The 25,414-nt window shown below is 33.5% G+C and overlaps 1 protein-coding gene across 22 annotated transcripts in view; it reads left to right on the top strand.

Moving 5' to 3' along the window:
• Nucleotides 1-25,414, top strand: part of ATRX (ATRX chromatin remodeler) — a 246,852-nt gene that overhangs the window by 145,397 nt on the left and 76,041 nt on the right. For all 22 annotated transcript variants that reach the window (XM_036226911.1, XM_036226907.1, XM_036226906.1 and 19 more), the window contains 6 exons: nt 5,217-5,354; nt 7,981-8,156; nt 9,512-9,629; nt 20,530-20,660; nt 21,185-21,273; nt 21,391-21,563. In XM_036226911.1, coding sequence (XP_036082804.1) covers nt 5,217-5,354; nt 7,981-8,156; nt 9,512-9,629; nt 20,530-20,660; nt 21,185-21,273; nt 21,391-21,563 — 825 coding nt within the window. The remainder of the gene's footprint in view (nt 1-5,216; nt 5,355-7,980; nt 8,157-9,511; nt 9,630-20,529; nt 20,661-21,184; nt 21,274-21,390; nt 21,564-25,414) is intronic.

Below are 25,414 nucleotides of genomic sequence, written 5' to 3'. Positions count from 1 at the left end.
TATCTTTCCATTTCTTTGTGTCATCTTCAAATTCTTTTAATAGCGGTTATAGTAGCCAACCTTGTTTCATTCCTCATCTTAGAGTAGCGGTCTCCAAACTTTTTGGCACCAGAAACTGGTGCTCTTATGATAATGTAATGTTTGATTATCTGAGTTGGAGCTGAGGTGATGATGTTAGCTCTGGGGAATGGCCGCAAATACAGATGAAGCTTCTTTGCTCATTTGCCCATGGCTCTCCTCCTGCTGCACAGCCCCGTTCTTAACAGGCCATGGACCAGTAGCAGTCCACAGCCCAGGAGTTGAGGACCACTGCAAGAGGGAATGCTTTTAGTTTTTCACCATTAAGTATAATATTGGTTGAGAGTTTGTCATATATGTTAAGATACTTTCCTTCTATACCGATTTTGTTAAGTGTTTTGATCATAAACGGAGGCTGTATTTTGTTGAAGGCTTTTTCTGCATTTAGTGATATGATCACATGATTCTTATTTTTTAATTTGTTTACGTAGTGAGTGTATCACGTTAATCAATTTGCGTATGTTGAACCATCCCTGTGACTCTGGGATGAAGACCTCTTGATCATGATGTATAATCTTTTTTAATATGTTGCTGTACTCGGTTCGCTAGTATCTTATTTAGGATTTTTGCACCTGTGTTCATGAAAGATACTGGTCTGTTGTTTTCTTTTTTTGTGTTATTTGTACCAGGTTTTGTTATTTGGGTAATGTTGGCCTTACAAAATGAGTTAGGAAATATTGCCTCTTTTAAATAATTAAAAGTTTGAGAAGAATAGCTATTAAATTTTCATTGAGTATTTGGTAGAATTCAGTCATGAAGCCATCTGGTCCTGGATGTTTACTTTTTGGGAGGTTTTTGATGATTGTTTTAATTTCCATACTATTGATTGATCTATTTAGATGTTCCAGTTTTTCGTGATTCTGTCTGGAAAGGTGGTATATTTCTAAAAACTTGTCCATTTCTTCTAGGTTATAAAATTTGATATCATAATTTTTCATAGTATTCTTGTATGATCCTTTGTTTTTCGGTGGTATCTGTAGTAATTAATTCTTCTTTCTTTAGTGAGTCTAGCCAGGGCTTTGTCAATTTTATCGACCTTCTCAAAGAATCATCTCTTTGTTGCATTTATTTTTTCAATTTTCTTTTTGTTCTCTATTTTATTTAATTCTGCTCTACTTTTAATTATTTCCTCCTTCTGCTCACTTTGGGCTTCATTTGTTCTTTTTCTAGTTTTTTAAGATGTAATGCTAGGTGGTTTATTTGGAATCACTTCCTATTTCTTGAGATAGGCCTGTAATGCTATGAACTTTTCTCTCATTTCCTCTTCTGCTGTGTCCCAGTGTTTTGATGTGTTGTATTTTCATTCTCATTGTTTCTATGTATCTCCTGATGTTTCCTTTTATTTTTTCTAAGACATGGTGGTACTTCAGGAGCATGTTGTTCTATCTCCACATATTTGTAGTTCTTCCTGCTTTCATTTTACTGTTGATCTCCAGTTTCAAAGCATTATGATCAGAGACTGTGCTTGGTATGATTTCAGTCATCTTAAATTTTTCGAGGCTAGTTTTGTGTCCCAGCATCTATTCTATCCTTGAGAATGTTTTATGTTCACTAGAGAAGACTGTATAGGCTGCTGCTTGGGGATGAAAGGCTCTGTAAATATCAATTATGTCCAATTCGTCTAATGTGTCTTTTAAGGAGGTTATTTCCTTATTGATTTTGTGTTTGGATGATCTATCTTTCTCTGATGTTGAGTATTTAGCCCCCTTACTATGACTGTGTTTTTGTCAGTTTCTCCCTTTAATTTTCTTAGTAGATGTTTCAGATTGGGAGCGTAAATATTGATTGATAAGTGTGAGGTCTTTTGATGTTTGAATCCCTTTATTATTATGAAGTGTCCATCATTCCCTCTCTTTACCTTTTTATCTCGAAATCTAGTTTTTTTCAGATATACGTATAGCTATACCCACTTTTCTCTGGATGCCATTAGCATGGAGTATCGTTTTCCAACTTTTTACTTTGAGTCTATATTTTCCCTTGCAATGAGATGTGTCTCTTGAAGGCAGCATATGGGTGGGTTTTGTTTTTTGTTCCAATATGCTATTCTGTGCCTTCTTATTGTTGAGTTCAGTGCAGTTACATTTAGGATGATCATTGAAATATAGGTTTTCCTATAGCCATTTTGTCTTTTGTTTTCTGGTAGCTCAGTATCTCCAGTGTTCTTTACCCTTGTATTTCTGTCTGTCATTTTAAATTGGCGGTGTTAAGAAATAAAAATAAAAATGAATTGGTAGTGTTTTGTGAATTTTCCCTCTTTTCCTCCATGTTTTATGCTATGTGTCTCAGTTCTAGATTTGTGGAGTGTGGTTACCTTTAAATTTATATAAGGGATAGTTATATATCTATATATCTGTATCTACCTCTATGTAATACACACACACACACATACATACATACATACATACATACATACAGAGTAATCCATTATCTCTGTGAATTTCTGCCCCTTTGTGAATTGGGATTTTTCTGATTTTTTTTGTTTTTGTTATCTTAAAGTTACATATGGTGAACTTTTCATTTCTAAGTTGTAGTAGCTGTTATCTTCTCTTTTTACAGTGTATTTTTTTTTTTACCTTTAACCGTTATGTAATTTTTAAGCTTTTTAATATCCTGTTTTTAGTAAGGGTTCCACCTTTCTCCTTCTGTCTTCTGTTAGTCATCTTACTCATAGTTACGTATTTTTTGTCCTTCTGTTACACGTTGAATGACCCCCATCAGTATTTTCTATAATGAACACCTTGTGGTGGAAAATTCCCTCAGCTTTTGTATGTCTGCAAAGGTCTTTATTTCTCCTTCATATCGAAAGGAGAGCTTTGCTGGATATATTATTTTTGGTTGGTAATTTCTTTCTCTCAATAGTTTGAATATTTCGTTTCACTCCTTCCTTGGTTGTAAGGTTTGTGCTGAGATGTCTAATGGGTTTTCCTTTATAAGTTACTATTTTCTTTTCCTGGCTGCCTTGAGAAGTCTTTGTCATTAATCTTTGACAATTTTAATGTAACGTGTCTTGGAGAAGGCCTTTTCGAGTTGAGATAATTGGATGTTCTCTTTGCTTCTTGGATTTGAAGATGCAGCTCTTTCCATAGATTGTGAACTACTCGTCGAGTATTTGAATAGGCTCTCTGTTGACCTCTTTCTCTTCTCCCTCGGGTATACCCATTATTCTTTTGTTGCTTTTCCTGATGGTGTCAAATAGTACTTTCCATTTTTTTTTTTCACTCTCAAGTCTCTTTCTTCTTCCATCTGTGTCATTTCCAGGTTTCTGTCTTCAGTATCACTAATTCTTTCCTCTATCTGGTCAACTCTATTTTTAAGCTTACTATTTCAATCTTCATCTTTTAATGAGTTCATCTTCAGAGTTCTATTTGGTCATTTTTTAGGGTTTCAGTGTCTCCTTGTTAAAATATTCATTTTGTTTGATTATTTTGTTTCTAATTTCATGGAATTGATGGTTAATTTTTTTTTTTGCATGTCATTAAGTTTTCTCAGAAGTACGATCTTGAATTCTGTCATTTAAATCACATTTTCTATATCTTTAAGCTTATCTTCTAGAAATTTTTCACTTTTTGATGTGCCTTTTCACCTTGTTTTTTCATGGTGTTTGATGGACTGTTTCTCTTCCTTGGCATTAGTGAGTGTGTACTCTGTTTTTGTTTTTGTTTTAAAAAGAATTTATTACATAGTAATCTTTTCAGCAGGTTGATGTGAAGGGGTTTTTATTTTGATTTCCATTAGGTGGCGTCCACGCCTCTTGAGTCTCTGCTTTGAGATTAAAAAAGCTCCTTTTTCTCTGGTAAGCCATATGCTTTCTTCCCAATTAGGTCGTCTCTCTCCTAGGGCTTCATCCCCATGAATAGGTACGATGGGCAATGGGTGTCTGAGACTCTGAAGAGGCCCTAAGTCATTTTGCTGTCCCAGTAGTCAGATGCAATGTTTTGCTGCTTCATTCTGACTCGGCCTGACTGGGAGGGGGTGGGGTTAATTGGGAGAGGTCTGGGTGTGTGTGGCCACTTTCTTTACCGTAGTGCTGTCCTCCAGGTTTCAGCTGTCTTGCTTCAGTATCATCATGCCTGTGTCTGGTACCAGCTGTCATGTATGTTTCAGTACTGGTTGTGCATATTTCCCTGGATTTCAGTGGTGTTAGCTCTTAGAGGATATGGGGCGGGGGAAGAGTGCTCTCTGGGTTGGTTGGTAGGCGCACGGCCAGGCTCCTGTGTCTCTCTCAGTTTCCATTTGGCAGTGGGCCACTAAGACACAGCTGTTGCCGGGGCGCACTCAGTCTCTGCTCTGCGTTCTGTCCTGATCCTTAGGCTCAGCTTCATTAAACACCTTGATCACTCAGGCGGTACTGTTCTGGGAACCTGCCATGAAATCTCCCTATCCCCCTTTCACGTAGCTTCAGTTACATATGGCAGGTCCTTTGTTTCTCAGTCTACACCCCACTCCCCCACCCCAGCCTCTTGTGATTTCACCTTTCCAGTGCTCTGATGCACAGACCTCCCAGACTTGTTTGTGTGTCAGTTGGGTGTTATTCGTTGAGTTGTAGATATTCAGCTTGTTATTTTAAGGGGAGAGATCTGGGGAGCTCCCTCTCCTCGCCGTGCTTTTGATGTTACTTCTCCTCTGCTTCTGACATCACTCCTTTATTGTGATTTATGTATTTCTTAAAATTGATTTTTGAAATTTCTTTTTTTGTGCGTGTGTGTCTGTGTGTGTGTGTGTGTATGTGTATAAATAAATTGCTCTTAGTCTTAGGGGATAGTTTTAACTTGTTACACAAGCGCTGAAATACTTCTTTAGATACCATTTTTCATTTATAAAAGATATTTGTTTTTTCAAATACTTCATCTTTTGAGGGCATCTTTTCACCCTTGTCATTATTTTTATTCTTGCCTGTTTTTGAGTACCATCTATAGTAGTACTTTTAACACTCTACTGTTTGGATATAATTAATACTAGTTTGGGCAACATTAACCCAATACAACAACAGATAAAATGTGACTGTTCTTATAAGATCATTGTTTTATCTTCCCATGCCTTCAGCACTGTAAAATGATAAATTTAATATCTTTGAATGGATTACAGTTTTAGATTTGTTATATATTAGTTAAATGTCATTTTTCTATGTATTTTTATAGGTCCTGACTTTGTTGTTTGTGATGAAGGCCATATTCTAAAAAATGAAGCATCTGCTGTTTCAAAAGCTATGAATTCTATACGATCAAGGAGGAGAATTATTTTAACAGGAACACCACTTCAAAATAACCTAATCGAGTGTGAGTTAATATCTGCAATTATGCTGTAGTTTACTAGCTTCGCCACTTTGCCATTTGCCTTTCTTTTGTTTAGTATAGTCTCTAACCATGATCTACATAGGTCCATCTTAGTCTACTGTGAAAGCATACCTTACATTTCACATGGAATGCTTTATTTATTTTTTGTGTGTGTGTTTACAATGATTTATTTGCCCTGGGTATTTTACATATATATGTATAACTACACATCTAATATCTGTATGTATTTCCAGAATTGTTAAGGTGGATAGATAAAATATTCATCTGCAATTGCGACGGTTGACTTAAATGGCTTTTAAGGTTCTAAGGTTATAAAATGAATTGCTGAGTTTACTGACCTCTTTCTAGCTTTATAGGGTTAATAATTGTACAACTTCCAGAGACCAGTAGAGGGCTGCAACAGCTCAGAGAAAATGGCACTTTTTATCTCTTTGTTGAAGTTCTCACTGAATTCATCTACACTTGCCCTAAGTTCATTGAGTATCTTTATAACTAGTGTTTTGAACTCTGTATCTGTTAGATTGCTTGACTCCATTATTTCTGGATCTCTGTCTATTCTTTCATATGGTTTCCTCTTCTTTGTCTTTCCATTTTGGCTGCCTTTCTTGTCTTTTTCTGTGTACTAAGCAAAGTTCTTAAGTCTCCGGTCTTATTAGTGTGGCTTTGTGTGGTAGGTGTCCAATGGCACAGTCCTGAGAGGGTTTCAGCTGCAGGCCAAGTTTTGCCCCAGCCTCTACCCCTCTGGGGCCACCTGTTAAGATTCAGCGAGCAATCCACAGATGCTATGCTTATAGTTACCTCAAAAGGCCACACCAGAAACCGAGGCCAGCTGCCTCCAGTGTGAGTCTAGGTGCTGCTCAGCAAGGGGCAACAGACAAAGGGAGGACATACTGGATGTGGCTTGGATGGGGCTGTGAGTTAGGGGAGCAGAGTCCCAGAGAATCCTTTGGTTGGAGTAACCTCTGTTATCCAGTTTGATGACGTCTCCTCTATGGTAGGGCTGTGTCCGCACACTGGGAGGGAGTAGGGCTCAACAGAGGAACAATTGATAAACCACCAGCACTTCTGTATAGAGCGAGTCTCACCTTGGCCCTTACTCCGACAATTCAGTGTTCCCCTGTAAGTCCCTGCACAGCTGAACTGGCACTGGTGCTCAGAGTGAGCAGGTTCGTTACAACTAAAGTTGCAGACACGGCTCATTTAAGAGGCTTCTGCAGCTGCCGGCTACTAATGACACAGCCTCTGTCCTATTCAGCTGCTTGGGACTGGGCAACCTTAGGTCCTCGCTCCTACCTTCTGCCATTGCAGGGTTGATTTCTTAGATATCTCCCTAGTTGTATGGCTTGTTCATCTAGATCTCAGGTGATGTTCCATTGCCATTTGCTCCTCGTTTCTATCTCAACTTCAGTTTGGTCGCCAGAAGGATGAACAGAGCCTCTAACATCTACACCATTTATTTTCCTCCCTCTCAAGTGGAATGCTTTATAAATGTGAATGGTAAACCACAGTCAAGAGATGTGCCATTGTGAGTGTGCAAATATAAATAAAGAATTTGAAATATGTAAAAAGTGTCAGAAGTCTTAATGATTGCTTTAAGAGCACTAGATTTGTGACTTCAGGAGATACTGTAAAACAATATGTCTAGATAGGACATTTCAAAGAAATGCTATGCGTGAACATTTTAGGAAGGTGGAGATGAGAGAACTGTATTGAATCCATATCACAATAGAGTGTGCTGAGGCGGAGGACAATTGATGCGAACCCAGAGAATGACTTGTAATTTCTCTCTTTTTAATATGTGTGTAGTGATACTAAAGAGGGAACATAAGGTTATTCAGAAAATAAATTGAAATTTTCTATTATAATCCATTGTAATAGCTTTTCGTTATTTTTACGTTGTTTCTGTTCATTTAATATATTTATAGCAATTCAAGTGTTTTTTTTTATTATTTATAATTCTGGTTATTATTTCACCTTAGTCTATATTTTATCTTTTTTATCTGTTCCCATTTCCCCCTTTTTTGTTACCCCATTTATAGAAATACTATTTCACATCGTAGTCCTTTTTGTATAGGGTAAGTGGTCACTCTTTTAAGGACCTCTGGAACTACAAATCAGTTAAAATAAAATTTGATATAGTAACTTATTACCTGATTTTATTATTTTGACTCACATTCTATGTGTTTTTCACAAGATATCCTTGCTGACCAAAAATTATGGTTAAAAGTATAGAATACTTGTTTTGTCCTTCATATTTATTGTAAAGAATTGTGAGTTAGAATAAAATATTCTTAGATTTAAAAAAACATTTATGTCTAGAATTTAGAGTGGTTTTAATTTGAATTTCTCATCTGGTTTAGGTAATCTAGTTCTAGATCAGACTTATAACCAGTGTTATGAGCCAGCAGTTAATAGATCTCAAGATTCACACTTTTGCTACAAAAGAACACCACCAAAATGAGTGCAGACTCATTTTGGTGGTGTTCTTTTGTAGCTTAATTTTATTGCTCCCATGGCATGCATTTCTGACATGAACGTTTTTTTCAGAGAACTTTTCTGAGTCCTTTTGCCATTATTATTGTTAATGGACTAACGTCTTCTTTTTTAGATCATTGCATGGTTAACTTTATTAAGGAAAATTTGCTTGGCTCCATTAAGGAGTTCAGGAATCGATTTATAAACCCAATCCAAAATGGTCAATGTGCAGATTCTACTATGGTGGATGTCCGAGTAATGAAAAAACGTGCTCACATTCTCTATGAGATGTTAGCTGGATGTGTTCAGGTACAAATACATTCAAAAGTAATAAAATATTGTTACTTTATTATATTGCAATTCTAAAGTGTTTTCTGAATGTAAACTTTATTTTGTTTTCTTCCCCCTTTTTCAGTATACAATATTATAGTTAGATCTTGCATTGTCTTCAAAAGGTTATGCAACATTGACTTTAAAAAAAGTTTCATTGAAACGTTTAGAACATAATTGATTAATTCATTGGCCAAATATTGGCTTCATATTTTATTGTTAGGTTCCTCATCCTTCAGATAGTGAATATGTAAAAGGAACATAGCTATTACGATTAAGAAGTTCCTATGCTCACCCTAAATTTATAGTATTCTTAATCTCACTTATTTGAAATGGTTGTAGGAAAGACAATTATGAATTATAAGAGGTACTGTTTTTAATGTAATCCTAAAGAAACAATTTTATTATTGTCAAGTACATACCAAACCCTGAATGGTCTAATAGTAGTATTTACATACAGATCTTTGGTGAACCTATATTAATGAATGGATAAGTATGTAGACACTGAGCCAGCAGTTAATAGATCTCAAGATTCACACTTTTGCTTCCAACACTAGATACTAATGGTAGCCACAAAGATGTTGTAACAAATAAGATAGGCTCTCCTTCTGCCTGGATATTACTACCATCATATAAGGCAAAGTCATTCTGTTTTTTTTTTTTCAGATAGGCTATAGGTAAGTACTAGCAAGTACTGTTTATGTATTGCTGCTACTACCTAGGCAGAGTTTTTATGGTTTAGGTAGTTATTTGTATCTTGTATATTAGTGTTCTTTCTTTCCTATTCCTATAATTAATTGTTTCAAGAGTGCTTATACATGGCTTGCTTTCTCAATTGGGTGAAGATTCCCCCTGGATTTATGTTATCCTCCGGCATGTTGGCACATCTTAAACAAAGGACAACCCAGACTATATCTGACTTTGATTCACCTGTTTTATCGTATGATTAAAGCAAGTGTTTTTGTAGCACTACCCACTACCTCCCCTCCCCATCATGTTTTCTTTTTTTCTTTTTTCCTTTTTATATATGGAGGAGACCATTTTAAAACCTAAATTGTTCACTTGGTAATATGACCAATTTAATTTAAAACCTATGTTGCAGTATTTTTGTTATAAGTACATCATATTGTATAGTCATATGAAATACATTAACAATAATCATATAGGAATCATTGATTAAAGAGACTAAATATGTTTAAGAAGATGTTTTCTTATATGTTTCGTACCTATTTATGCATATCTTTCAGTTTCAAGCAATTATAATTCTTAGAGTAATTAATTCCTGTCATATATTTAGGTTAACTAATTTTCATTCTCTGTCTTGTTAATTACAGAGGAAAGATTATACAGCATTAACAAAGTTCTTGCCTCCAAAACATGAATATGTGTTAGCGGTGAGAATGACTCCTATTCAGTGCAAGCTCTATCAGTACTACTTAGATCATTTAACAGGTAACGATTTTACTTAGTTTATTGTTTATATCTTTTCTCTAAAGACATTCTTTTTCTGTAGAATGCTGTCTTGGTAAGTTTACCATGTCAGTTGTTCTTTTTCAGTTTTACATTTGAATGAAACAGGTAGGCTTATTTTGTAAAAGCACAAAATATTTCTAATTAACAAACATTAATATTGTCAAAATAAAATTAAGGAATAAACTGGTGAAAAATCATATACAACATATATGAATAATGCCCTTAATTTGTGAAGAGCTTTTGTTTCAGAAAAATTATGAATGAATAAATCCATAAAGGATACATAAAATTCCAGTATATTATTAGAAAAACACTCAACCACATTAATAATAGAAGGGATGTAATTCAAATCCATGAAAACATTTCTCAATTTTCAAATTGACAAAGGTTGAGGGAAAGGAAAAGGCAGAATACTAGGCAGGGCAAATGTTATGCTCCCATTGTTACAATAAAAATATGTACGAATGCCTTAAATAAACCAAAATGTTAACAGAGATTATTTTCTGGGTGGTTTCATTATGATCGACCTTTAGTTTATTTCTTACTCTTTTCTATGGGTTTTTAAAAAGTACAGTGAGTAGGTATTGTTTTATCATCAATAAACTTGTGTGTGTGTCTGTTTGTGTGTCTGTGTGTCTATGTGTGGAGTCATTGTGTGTTCAAAGTTGTCCCTGTTCACAGAACAAAATCTAGTTGGTTTGTCCTAGAGCGATATTTATTACTTGTCGGTCACTTTATTTTGGTACCTTTCCTCAAGTGATGTGTCAGGTTTATTTAGGGGATACAGGTTAGAAGATGCCTTTCAGCCATTGTGGATACAGTAATTGATCAAAAAATAATAGAGGGTGGAAGTGTGCACACAAAATGATGCTTCATATTATATATCAATAGTTAAAATGATGCTCTTCATAATAGCAGTGCATTTTGCAGTGTAGAATAATGATGGTCCACAAGAATTGTTCGGCTTTACGGAAATCAAGATTCGAACGTTAGTATTCCACAGAACTCTTTTTTTACTATATTATAAAAACAATTTTCTTATTGACTTCCGAAAGAAAATCACTTCTAATAAGGCATACATTTTCATTTGTATATCAATCAGAAGCTGTAAGTTTTATTATATCCTGTTTTGAATTACAATAATTGAAGACATAAGTAGTTAAATATAGTCATTTAAGACTATATATTGTAAAGTCATTTAATGAGAGAATTGCTTTGTAGTTTAAGGAGTAAACTACAAAGGGAGTAATAAAAGGTATTAAATTTGGTCATTTAATATTTTTTTCCCATTTAAAATTTTGTTTTAGGGAAAGTACTAGCTACATTGTTTTCAAGTATTAGAGAATCAGCTATCCGTAATAACAAATAGCTCATGTATAGATATTAAAATGTACTCTTTTGAAAGCAATGCAGTATTTAAGAATTGAGGTAATCTGGTTCTTTGTGACTTTAATTGATAGGAATAAATATTTAAAGTGCTGATTGCCAAAATTTCAAAAATCTGAAAGGTATGAATGTTAAAGTACAGTTTGGTGCCATGAATCTTTCAGTCATGTAAAGGTCTGGGGTTTTCCCCATATTAAATGTGACATTTTTATTTCCTTAATGTAGAGTAACCTGAGTTAATATCCCCTTGGAGAAAACTTCCATAAAAGGACAAATGGATTCTAACTACAAACCATCACAGTATTTCTCCCAAAATGTCTCACATATTTTACTTGCATTTAAAGTGTTTGGTATTTTATCTGTTAAAAATTCCAAAAATTATTTTGTTTCTATATTTGACTCCTTTTATTTTTTTAATGAAAAATTATTGGGGTGGCATTGATCAACAATATCCAGTAAGTTTCAAGTGTACAATTTAATAGTATGTTGTATACATACTGCATTGTGTGTTCACCACCCATAGTTAGATTTCCTTTTGTCACCAAATATTTGACCCCTTTAACCTATCTACATCCTTTCTTCCCCTCTTCTCTCTGGTATCCACTAATCCACTGTCCATGTCTGTGAGTGTATTTGACTCCTTTTAGACTGTACTTAGTTTTAAGTAGTTTGTTTAAATTTTGCTTTTAATACTAGCAATAGTTTGATGTTAATTTTAGTAGTGATCATTTGTAATATATTTAATATTTGCAGAATTAACATCATAAGAGACTTTTAATGAATTTCAAGGAAATTAAAATCATCTTAACTTTCCTTTGTTCCCTTTTTTCAGTATGATCCTGCAGTCTTCCTTTTACCGTCAGGTAGCAGAAGTTTATATTTACACGTAAGCCTCTGCCTTCAGTAAACACTTTAGGTTTTATACATGTGGATACTTAGTTTTTATTAAGTAAACATTAGCCTGATTTTAAGTTTAAATCAATGTTAAAATCAATACACTGTCTTAAGGCATGCAAAAATGGAACACATGAAATGACAACCCGTGGAATATGAGAAAACATTTGCAAGTCATATATCTGGTAAAGGATTAATATCCAGAATATAAAGAATTCCAACAACTCAACAACAAAATAACCCAATTAAAAAATGGGCAAAGGACTTCAATAGACATTTCTCTAAAGAAGATATAAAAATGCCTAATAAGCACATGAAAGGATATTCTACATCATCACTAGTTATTAGGGAAGTGTAAATCAAATACATGAGATACACTTCATACCTGGTAGGGTAGTTGCTATAAAAAATAAAAAAATAACAAGTGTTGGCATAGATGTGGAGAAATTAGAACCCCGGTGCATTGCTGGTGGGAATGTAAAATGATATAGCTCCTGTGGAAAAAGCAGTGTGGCAGTTCTTCAGAGTTCATTGTAGAATTGCCATATGATCCAGCAATTCCACTTTTAGGTATATACCCAAAATAATTGAAAGCAGGAACTCAAACAGATACTTGCATGCTTGTGTTTATATAGCAGCATTATTCATAATAGCCACAAAGGTGGAAGCAACCCAAGTGTCCATCAATGGATGAATAGATGAACTAAATGTGATATGTTTACAATAGAATGTTATTTAATCTTTTAAGAAGGGAAATTCTGACATAGTACAACATGAACGAATCCTGAAGACATCATGCTAGGTGAAATGAACCAGACAGAAAAGGACAAATATTGTATGATTCCACTTAGTGGCACCTAGAGTAGTCAGATTTATAGCTGCAGAAGGTAGAATGGTGGTTACCAGGGGTTAGGGGAGGAGGGAATACATAGTTATTTTTAATGAGTACAGAGTTTCTCTTTCTATTTAGGATGATGAAAAAAAATTTTAAATGAAGAATGGTGATGGTTGCACAACATTATGAGTTTTCCTAATGCCACTGAATTTTACTCTATAAGTGGAGAGCAATAATATGCTTTGTCTCTAAAATATACATCCGTCCAATTGCCACCCTTCAGACATTAATTTAGTGCATATGGAGTAGGGCTCAAACATCTGCATTTAATATGCCCTACAGGTAATTTTGATGCACTCTCAGTTTAAGAACCACTGTTCTGAATGATGCTCAACACTCCAGGCCATCAGGGAAACAAATCAATTTCAATGATATTATGCTTCATTACTCACTAGGATGGCTATAATACAAAAAATAGGAAAAACAGGTGATGAGGATATGGAGGAATTGGAACCGTTATGTATCACTGGTGTGGAATGTCAAATGATGTAATGGATATGGAACACAATTTGGTAGTTCTTTGAAAGGTTAAGTATGGAGTTACCATATGACCCAGTAATTACACTCCTAGATGTATACCCAATAGAAATGAAAACATGCTTCCACACAGAGATTTATATACCAGTGTTCATAGCAGCATTATTCATGATAGTCAAGAGCTAAAAACAACTGATATGTTCATTAACTGGTGAATTGATAAAAGTAGTATACGCATATAATAGAACAATACTTGGGAATCGAAAGGATTACTGATACATGTTACAACACATATCAACTTAGAAAACATATGATAAGTTAAAGCAGCCAGTCACAAATGACTGCATATTGTATGATTCCATATATATGAACTACCCAAAGTAGAAAAATCTGTAGAGACAAAGTAGATTAATAGTTTTCTAGGGCTGTGGGAGGAATAAGGAAATTGAGGGATGATGGCTTAGGACTGTAGGGTTTCTTTTTGGGGTGATGAAAATGTTTTAGAAACAAGATTTTGGTGATGGTTGCACAACTCTGTGAATAACTAAATGCCATTGAATTGTGTTCTCTAAATGGTAAATTGTGTGATATGTGGAATATATCTCAAAACTTAAAAACTTAGTGTGTTTTAATCTAGTTTTATTCAGTTTTATTTGGTTATTTCCAGCTAATTGTTAATTCTTTGATTTCCTGTATCTTCTGTGTATTTTCAAGATTTTCTTGAACATTTCTTTAAATAATTATAAACTTATCATTCTAGTTTCTGAAATCCTTGTATGTCTCCTTCAGGTCTCTCTTTCTCTCCCTTTCCCACCTCTTTCTCTCTCCACTCCTTCGTTCCCTCCCCCTCCTGTTTCCATCAGTTTTCAGGCATACTGCCTTGTTTACCTGTATGTTTAAGTACTTTTGACCACAGGTTTCTAATATTTCTTAGACTATTTTATATATATGGAAATTCTTTGAGGCCTAGGATAAAGATTGGGTACTCCAGAAAGGATTTGCAATTGTTTCTGCTAGGGGTCTGGGGATATTATTAGTCTAAGATTTCTCTATATTACAATCTGTGCTTGAAGCTTTTAAAATTCTTTAAGTCAGATTAGATTGACCATATAAACAAAGATTTGTTTCTACATTCTCTACTGTGTTCCATTGATCTGTGTGCCTTGTTGTTGTGGCGTTTTTTTGTTGTTGTTGTTTGTTTGTTTGTTTTTTGTTTTGTTTTGCCAATAGTACAGTGTTTTGATTACTATAGCTTTGTGGTATAGTTGGAAATCAGTGACTATGATACCTCCAACTTTGTTCTTTCTCAAGACTGCTTTGCCTATTCAGGGTCTTTTGTGGTTTCATATAAATTTTAGGATTATTTGTTCTAGTTCTGGGAAGAATGGCATCAGTATTTTGATAGGGACTGCATTGAGTTTGTAGATTGTTTTGGGTATATGGACATTTTAATGATATTAATCCTTCTGATCCATGAGCACAGTTTATCCTTCCATCTATTTATGTCCTCTTCGTTTTCTTTTTTCAAAGTCTTACAGTTTTTGAGTACAGGTCTTTCACCTCATTGGTTATTCATTCCTGTGTATTCTCGTTATAAATGGGTTATTTTCTTAACTTCTCCTTCTGGTAGTTGGTTATTGGTTTATAGAATACAGTAGATTTCTGTATATTAATTTTACATGGTGAATTAATCTGTGACAAAGGAGGCAATAAGAGGCAATGGGGAAATGACAGTCTCTTCAAAAGCATTATTGAGAAAACTGGACACCTTACACAAAAATCAATTCAAAATGGATTCAAGACTTAAATATGAGACCCAAAACCATAAAACTAGAAGAAAACATAGGCAATAAATGCTTTGAATTTGGTATTAGTAGTATCTTTTTGGATATGTCTTCCAACAAGAGCAAAAATAAATTAATAGGTCTACATCAAACTAAAAAGCTTCTACCCAGTGAAGGAAACCATCAACAAAATAAAGAGACAACCTATTGAATGGGAGAAAAGATTTGCAAATGATATATCATAATGGGTTAATATCCAAAATATAAAAGTAACTTATATAACTCAACACCAAAACAACAATCCAATTTAAAAAAAAACGGGCAAGAGGACCTGAATAGGCATTTCTCCAAAGAGGACATACAGATAGCAAATAGACATATGAAAATAGGCTCAACATCACTAATCATAAGAGAAATGCAATTTGAAGTGATCTAATTAAGATATCACCTCACACCTTTCAGAATGACTATCATCAATAAATCAAAAACCAAGTGTTGGCAAAGATGTGATGAAAAGGGAACTCTCTGCACTGTTGGTGGGATTGCAAATTGGTACAGCCACTATGGAAAACAGTTTAGCAGTTCAAGCTACCTTACTACCCAGCAATTTCACTTCTAAGTATTCATCCAAAGAAATCCAAACACTAATTCGAAAAGGTATATGTATTCCTTTGTTCATTGAAACGCTATTTACAATAGCTAAGATATGCAAGCCATTGAAGTGTCCATTCAAGAGATAATTGGATAAAGAAGCAGTGGTGTGTGTGTATGTGTGTGTGTGTGTATTTTTTATATATATATATATATATGTATGTATATATATATGTATGTATATATATATATGAATGAATGAATGAATATTACTGAGCCATAAAAAATAAAATCTTACTATTTGCGACAAGGATGGACCTAGAGTGTATCGTGTACCCCCATGTTCTCTGCAGCGCTATTTACAATAGCCATAATTTGAAGTGCTCATCAATACATGATTGGATAAAGAAGAGGTAGTTACATATAATACAATATTACTTGGCCATAAAAAATGAAAGTTTACCATTTACAACAACATGGATGGTCCTAGAGGGTATTATGGATGGTCCTAGAGACTAAGAGAAATAAGTTAGACACAGAAAGACAAATACTATATGGTTTCACTTATATGTGGAATCTAAAGAACAAAATATACAAACAAAACAGAAACAGACTCATAGAAGCAGAGAACAACTAGTATTCTGCCAGATGGGAGGAGAGTTGGAGGCTAGTTAGAAAAGGTAAAGGAATAAGACGTACCAATTGGTAGTTATAAAATAGTCATGGAAATGTGAAGTACAGCATAGGGAATATAGCCAGAAATGTTCTAATAACTGTATAGTGCCAGGTGGGTACGAGACTAATCAGGAGGATCACTTTCTAAATTATATGTGTCTACCCACTTTGCTGTACACCTGAAATTCATATAAAATAATATTGAGTGTTTAATCGAAAAATTAAAATTAAAAAATTTAAAAATATATATTCAGTTTCTGCTATTTCATCTATGTCATTTTATGTCATTATATCACTTCTGATTCTTACTTCCAAATCCCTCTTATAGGGACCATTGTTGCATTGGACTCACCCCTGATAATCTAGAATCATCGTTGGGTTCTTATCTTGATTGTATCTGCACGGTCCCTTTTGCCATGTAGAATAATATTCATGGGTGCCTGGGATCAGGATGTGACTGTGGAGAACCATTAATTCACTTTACCATTGACCTCATGATAACATCTCATATAGAAACTGTAGATATAAATGAAGTTCAATAATAGATTGTCATTCTTAATTTATTATTTGTTGACCTGCCTTTTTTTGTGCTTGTTTTTCCAAATAAAACCATTTAGTGTTAAAACATTTTTTTAAAAAAGAATGATTCAGTAATAATTGTCAATGCTCTTTTTAAATTTTATTTTATTGTTAGTTTCAAGTATACAGCACATTGGTTAGACATTTTTATAATTTATAAATCAATCCCCCTAATTACTCCTTCCTCTGGCTCTCCACTTAGCTGTTACATTAATGCTAAGTTCATTCCCTATGTCATGCTCCCCATCCCCGGGACCATCTATCAACTACTAATTTGTACTACTTTAACCCTTCACCTTTTTCTCCCAGCTCTCCAACCCCCCTCCTCTCTGGCCATCACCAAATCGTCCTCTGTATTTGTGAGTCTGTTTTTGATTAGTTTGTTCTTTTCATTCCTTAGATCCTGCATGTAAGTGAAATCATATGGTATTTATCTTTCTCTGTCTTACTTATTTCACTCAGCATAATAACCTCTAGGTCCATCCATGTTGTTGCAAATGGTAGGATTTCATTTTTTTTAATGGCTGAGTAATATTCCATTGCATATATGAACCATAACTTCTTTATTCAATCATCTGTTGATGGGCATTTAGGTTGCTTCCATATCTTGGCTGTAGTAAATTATGCTGCCATGAATATTGGGGTGCATAGATCTTTATGGATTATTATTTTGGTTTTCCTTGGATAAATACCCAAAAGTGCAATTGCTGAGTCAAAAGGTATGTATATCCATTTTTAACTTTGGGGGAAACCTCCATATTGTTTTCCATAGTGGCTGTACCAATTTGCAATCCTACCAATAGTGTGTACGAGTTCCCTTTTCTCCACATTTTTGCCAGCACTTTTTCTTTGATTTATTGATGATAGCCATTCTGACAGGTATGAAGTAATATCTCATTGTGGTTTTAATTTACATTTCTCTGACGATTAGTGACCTTGAGCATCTTTTCCTCTGTCTATTGACCATCTGTATTTCTTCTTTGGAAAAGTATCTATTCAGGTCTTCTGCCCATTTTTTAATTGGATTGTTTGGTTTTTTTGTTGTTATGTTGTATAAGTTCTTTATATATTTTTGGATATTGACCTCTTATTAGATGTATCATAAGCGAATATCTTCTCCCATTCAGTTGGTTGTCTTTTTATTTTGTTGATGGTCTTCTTTGCTGTATAAAAAGTTTTTGTTTGTTGTAGTCCCATTTGTTTATTTTTTCTTTTGTTTCCTTTGCCCGTTGAGAAATATCTGAAAAGAAATTACTGTTAGCAATACCAGAGAGTTTACTGCCCATGTTTTCTTCTAGAAGTTATATGGTTCTCAGGTCTTCAATTTAAGTCTTTAATCCACTTTGAGTCTGTTCTTGTACATGGTGTACAAGGGTGGTCCAGTTTCAGTTTTTTGTATATATCTGTCCAATTTTCCCAGCACTATTTATTTATTGAGGAGACTGTCTTTACCCCAGTCATTGCTCTTTTGAGTAGAAAACATTTTTCTGCAGATGTTTATTTGGCCAGTTTATTAGCATATCTTTTTTTATTTGATTCTTATTTCTCACAGAAAATCAACTCTAATACAAAGTAAATAGGGTAGGTAGAACTACAGTTTTTCTTTAGGAATTTTCTTTTTATACTACAGCCAGTTGCACCTAAAGTCTTATGAAAATTTTATATAATATTTATTATGATATATAGAAAAGTAGTTCCCCTCCCCCCAAAAATTGACTTTTTAGTCAGTGTTTCTTGTATAATAAAATAGTAGTTTTTAGCTTACCTTTTTTGAAATCTCTTTCTTTTACATTAATTTTCAAGACTAATAAGGCTTTAAATAATGGCGAGAACAGGTAGGCAGAAGATTGACAAGGAGATAGAAGACTTGAAAAATACATTAAATCAGTTAGACCTAATAGATAGATATCTATGGACTTCTCCATCCAACAGGAGCAGAATACACATCCCTCTTAAGTGCATATGGAACATTTTCCAAGATATGTCATGTTTTAGACCATCAAGTAAGCCTCAATAAATACAAAAGGATAAAATTACAGAAAATATTTTCTCTAACCACATTGGAATGAAATTACAAACCAATAATTGAAGGAAAGTTGGAAAATTCACATATATGTGTAAGTGACCCACTCCTAAAGAACCAATGGGTCAAAAAAGAAATCACAGGAAAATTAGAAAATATTTAAAGATAAATGAAAACAAAATAGGATTTTAAAATATGGGATGCAGATAAAGCAGTACTTGATGGGAAATATATAACTGTAAATGCCTATTTTGAAGTATAAGATCTCAAATTTATAATCCAACTTTCTACCTTATGAAACTAAAATAAGAGCAAACTAAATGTAAAGACAGTAGAAGGAAGTAAACAATAAAGACTACAACAGAAATACATACAAAGGAAAAAAAAACCAAAATCATTGAAACCGTATGTTGGTTCTTTGAGGAGATAACAATAAATAACTCTTTAGCTGTACTTATAAACTAATAAAGGGAAAAGTCAAAGCTAAAATCAGAAATGAAATACCATCACTGTTGACCTTAACATAAATAAAAGAATTATAAAAGAATGGTATGAAGACTTGTATATCAAGAAATGAGATAACTTCGTTTTTACAGTAATGATTTCTATCATACCCAGTAGAAATACCTCTAATCAGTCTAAATAATCAGTACCACATTTTTATTCATTTTTATTGGTGTTTCATGACATTACTACATTTACTCATCATTAATGGAGGCATGATTTACTAATTTTCAGTGAATTTACATCTTTCAAAACTGGACAGAAAAACTAGCTTAAATGCTGTTTTTTACTCTTAATCAGCTTGTTTTGTTGCCTTTTACTCCCTTGATAATTTTGTCATATTAATGAAATGTGCACTTGTTTTCATTTAACTTTCATAGAAAAAATATAATTTTGTTGAAATTACTCTGGCAGAAGAAATCTAATGTTTTCAGCATGAAAAACAAATTTTAGAAGTATATTTTTCGTGTAAGATTAGTTGTAAAGAGTTGCCGAAGGACTGTATACAGAGAGAGGCTTTATCTAAAACAGGAGTTTGTAGTCTAAGAGTCCATGGATAGAATTTATGGGGTATATGAATCTGAATAAGAAAAATTACATATTAATATTCACTAACCACCAACAAATGTGTAGCATTTTTTCCAATTATGCATGTAGGCAACAAGCCATAGTAAGATTAGTGATAACTATGACTTCGGTACCAATAGAAATTAGAAATATTTCTATATTTTATTGTTAATGGTCTCTCAAAATTATTTATCAATACTCAAAATTTCAGATACTTGTTAGACTTGCTTCTGTGTTTTCTTTTTTATTTAATGCGTTAATAAAGTATACATATTACTGTATCACAGATTTGTTTTCTAATGTTTTGATAATATCCATGTAAGGTTATTTTTTGTTAATCCTATTTATTTTATGTATTCCAAAACATTAAGAAAGTGGGTCTGTAAGCTTTTCACACTGCCAAAGGAATTCTTGGAATAAATAAAAGTTAAAACCTATAATTTAGAAACCTTGGTTGAAATAGAATTCTTATGTCTTAACATTAACTGTTGTTCTTTTGATTAGGTGTAGGTAATAGCAATGAAGGTGGAAGAGGAAAAGCAGGTGCAAAACTTTTTCAAGATTTTCAGATGTTAAGTAGAATCTGGACTCATCCTTGGTGTTTACAGCTGGACTACATTAGCAAAGAAAATAAGGTAAATTAAGTAACTTAAAATTGATTAAAAGATCTGTTAGAAGCAGAATAACTTGAGGAAAAAAGTCGATCTATATAGACCTACTGCATATTCGAATTTTCTTTTGCTTTGTGGTACACAGTAACTCAACCTATTTTATTCTAGTTAATTGCTATATGTTTGAATGCATTATGATTATGGAAGGAGTAGTCAGTGTTAATCTTAACATCTTTAATGATCATAATTAAAAGATCAAAACTAGGAAACTTTTATGTCAGTACTATTAAATAAACAACAAGCTTTAATTGAATTTTATTAGTTTTCGTATTTACGTCCTTTTTGTTTTTATGATCAATCCGAGACCTCACATTTGCATGTAGTAGTCATATCTGTCATGTCTCCTTTTTTTTTTCCTAATTCATGATAGTTCCTCAGTTCTTCCTTATCTCATATCAATTAACTTAAGGAAATAAACCAACATCATTATAATTTCCAATATAAGTTGAAATAAACTACTAAAACATTCATAATTTTTTTTTCTCTAGGGATATTTTGATGAAGACAGTATGGATGAATTTATAGCTTCGGATTCCGATGAAACCTCCATGAGTTTAAGCTCTGATGATTATACAAAGTAAATTGAATATTTTTGTACCTTGACACATTAAAAATCTCTGCTTGCTGATTGGTCCTGATAATTGACACTTGTATCTTTACTATGCTTTCCTAATTGTTTGAATTTGTTCTTCAGAAAGAAGAAAACAAAGGGGAAAAAGGGAAAAAAAGGCAGTAGCTCAAGTGGAAGTGGCAGTGACAATGATGTTGAAGTGATTAAAGTCTGGAATTCAAGATCTCGAGGAGGTGGTGAAGGGAATATGGACGAAACAGGAAACAATCCCTCAGTTTCTTTAAAGCTGGAAGAAAGTAAGTCTAATGAATGTTACCTTTATAATGGAACATTGGTTTAGAAAATATGTCACTATTATGTCAGTACTTTTTTCGGTTATTAATTTCCATTAGTTGGCTCAAAGGAATATCTTTCCTCAGTTGGTAAGCATCTAGGATAATGAGGTATACATAATAAGAAATATCTGATGAATGTTTAAATTATAAGCAAGCATTGTGTTATAATATTTAAAGGGATAGGAAAAAAAAGTAACATTTATTTACATGTATATACCTAAACTCTATTATTTTCACTACCATGTTTATCTATCTTAATTCTTGAGTAGCCTTGAAGTGTTGTTTATATCTTTATTTTTATTAATGATTTGTAGAGGTGAAATTCAGCCCTTCCTAGATAAATCCAATGTCAAAGCCACATTGGTATTTTCACTTTATATATAAATAAGTGGAAGCATTTCAGGGAATCAAGTATAATTGTAATTAATTTTATATAGTGGAATTAGTTTTAATGGTTTAGTCTTTTGTAATTTATAATTGTTGTCTACTTTAGGTTTCTCCTGTATCATGTACAATTTGTGTCACCTCTTTCATTTTCTCTTTCTTTCCGTTGTGCATAAGTGTACACACAGTGAAAGGTTTTGATTGAACTTTGTAATGGCTAAAGTCTTTACCTATATCTACATTTGAAGAATTAGTGAGGAGGCTCCATATTCTCCTAGTACAGCCTGACTGGGTATCTAGGAACTCTAAGGCTGAGACCAAACTATGTAAATATTTGAAATAGCAAACCAAATATCTAACACCGCGTAGTGTAAATACCTCTAAATATTTGGCATTTGGGAGTCATGGAGCAAAAAAGTTGACTGGAAAGAATAGAGCGAAGTGGGTGCCCGTTAGGTGAATGAATCTATACTCAAACAAGGTTGGCTGATCCCAGGCCTGCAGCTGAATTACTTTGGCGATTCCTTGATAAACATTTCTCTTCAGCACCTCCTTAAAATAGACAGATGGTATACGCCATCTAAACCACAGACCCTGGCTTCTCTAAGAAATCAGGGGAATAGTAAAAATTAAACTACAAAATTTTTCTTCTTGTTCTTTTCTCTTGTTACCCCATAAAGATAGCTTATTATCGATGCTTGTCTTCCAATTAGATTTAAAGAATATTTTTTGAAGAATAGTAAAGGAATGGTTATAGATTAAAGTAATGGAAAGCTCCCATTATCTCTTCACTTGCTTTCCTAGTGTGCCTTTTCACTTAAAATTTTCCTCAGTCGTCCCTCACCTCATACTTAAACTCTAAATAGCTTAGAGTTTATGTGTTCCTGGGGATAATTTTTTAAAAATATTCTTGTTGAAATTTTTTCTCATGACTTATGGTTTGGAGAAGAAAGAAAGAGTAGACTTAGCAGTATGTCTTATCTTGTGCTGTCTGAGGCATTGGAGTCACCTCCAGAAATGAGTAGCCTCTTCCATTATTCCTGGTGTGCTATGTAAGTATTATCATTTTCTGTATATGTCATAATGTGAAAACGGTTGGAAAGAGCTGGGGCAGAGAGCAGTTGGCTACGTGTTGTAAACTTAGGGAATGTGGCGGGTTCCAAATGACAAACTTTGACTACTTTGTTTCATTTTAGTGGTGTATAGTCAAATAGAAGTCATTTATATATGGATGTATTTTTTTTTTTGTGGCTATGTATCTGTATAGTTTATCAGAAATATTTTTAGAACAAATAGATAATGAAAATCTGTTTTTCTTCTGTAGATTAACTCCATATAGCATAGGAATATAGTCAATAAAATTGTAATAACTATGTATGGTGTCAGATGGGTACTAGATTTATCAGAGTGACCACTTCATAAGATATATAAATGTCTAATCACTATATTGTAAACCTGAAACCAATATAATATTGTATGCCAACTGTAATTGAAAAATTAAAAAAATATTTAAAAAACCAACTATAGGCCCTGGGGGGAAAAAAAACTTTCTTATAGTAAATGTAAGAAAACCTGAATAGGAAGTATTAAAGGGCCAAAATGTTGCACCTGGAATTCGAAATGGATGTTAAATATGTAGATGGCTTTGAGTTATAATATGATTTTCACTGCATATTTTTTTACTTCATAGTTTCATTTTAATTCTTCTATAGTGGCTTTCTGAATTTTCTGAGAAGCAGAGTCTCGAATAAATTGTTTAAGTTTACCTTACAGAATCCCCATTTCTGTATTTTAGCATCTTATTAGAAGGACAGTTTTGTGACTATATAAACTACTTCAAAATATTTAATTTATTATTTCAATATTTTTAGAGTAAGCTTTATCAGTGAATATTTACATTATAAAATGTGTATAATTATTGTATGGATATCAACTTTTATGTTAGAATCCTCATGTATTATGTAGGGCCATATTATTAGCACTAATATACCACATTTGTTCATTCAACAAATATTTATTGAGTGCTTACTATGTATCATGCACTGCTCTAGAAGCTTGGATTAGGTCAGTGAACAAAATGCACTAATGGAGCTTACCATTCTACTAATACTACTGTATAAACACATAGTATTTTAATGATATGCTACTTTTCAAAGCTACAGTATACCTTGCTGTAAATATGGTAGTTAAATATATATTTAGAGTGCTTCAAGAAATAAGGGGTAAAGATGTTGCTTTCTATTTGTTTTATTTTTCTTTGTGCCTTACCTTGTAGGCATTTTGTGCTATTTAAAGTAGATATTAAGGAGTGGCATTGATTAATTAATTAATTTACTGTCACTTGTACATATACACAGCACAAAGTTATAACAGAAGTAATGAGTAGTCCATGAAAATGATGAAATAATATTCAGCATGAAATATGCTTTAGTTTTAATTACATATTCAGATTATTTATTAACTGGAGTAGCCCATATATTTCTGGATCACTTTTTATTTTTTAGATGTTACTCTAAGGCATTATGATTATATATAATAGGATCAAAATAAGAATATTGAGACTTCTTATCTAGCTGCCACATTTTTACTAACTTTCTGCCAATATTTTTTTGTTGCTGACATTTTCACTGTAGATAAATTTAGTAAATTTGGATAACTATTGCTAAAGTTGTGCACAAAGTGTAGAACTAGAGAATTCCTCCAAAGGCACTGGTTATTAGCCAGTTGATTAACTATAGAAAGGAGTTTAGTCAACCTTTGCTTGATAAGCAGTTGGCAGGGGTCCCCAAGACCATCCAAAGGTTTGTTGTTTCACAGGACTCAGCAGCATATAGCTGTATTCAAGACTATGGTTTATTACAATGAAAAGATACAAAGCAAAATCCTCAAAGGGAAAAGTCACATGGGGCAAAGTCTGGGGAAGTCCAGAGGAAACCAGGCATAACCTTCCAAGAGTCCTCTCCTAGTGGAGTCACACAGGATGTACTAATTTCCCCAGGAACAAGTTATAACAACATATATGAAGTGTCATCTACCTGAGAAACTCAATAGAGGCCAAGCGCTAAAGATTTTTATTGGAAGTTGGTCACATAGGCACTATGTACTTGGCTAATACCAAATGCCAGACTCCCAGAAAGAAAATAGGTGTTCAGAACGAACCACATTGTTTGTACAAACAAACTAGGCACAGCGAGCCACTCTTATCAGAGAAAGTTTTATATCAGTACAGGGAACTGTTTGCCATTAAAGTTCCCAGACAACAGCCAAGGGCCAGCCTTGCAAGGAGGCTTTTCTAAGATGAAATTTTAGCGACTCTTGAAGGATAGTAAAGCATGAATATTAGTTTGCCAGGCAAAGAGGGGAAGAAAGTAATATAAGACATTCAAGGAAAGGTATGGAATCTTGCAAATATGTGAAATATTTAGGCA

Source organism: Rousettus aegyptiacus, unplaced genomic scaffold (assembly GCF_014176215.1).
Source record: "Rousettus aegyptiacus isolate mRouAeg1 unplaced genomic scaffold, mRouAeg1.p scaffold_m13_p_9, whole genome shotgun sequence".
Classification (NCBI taxonomy): Eukaryota; Metazoa; Chordata; class Mammalia; order Chiroptera; family Pteropodidae; genus Rousettus; species Rousettus aegyptiacus.
Note: the sequence above shows the minus strand (reverse complement) of the source record. Positions and strands in the feature narration are given on the sequence as shown.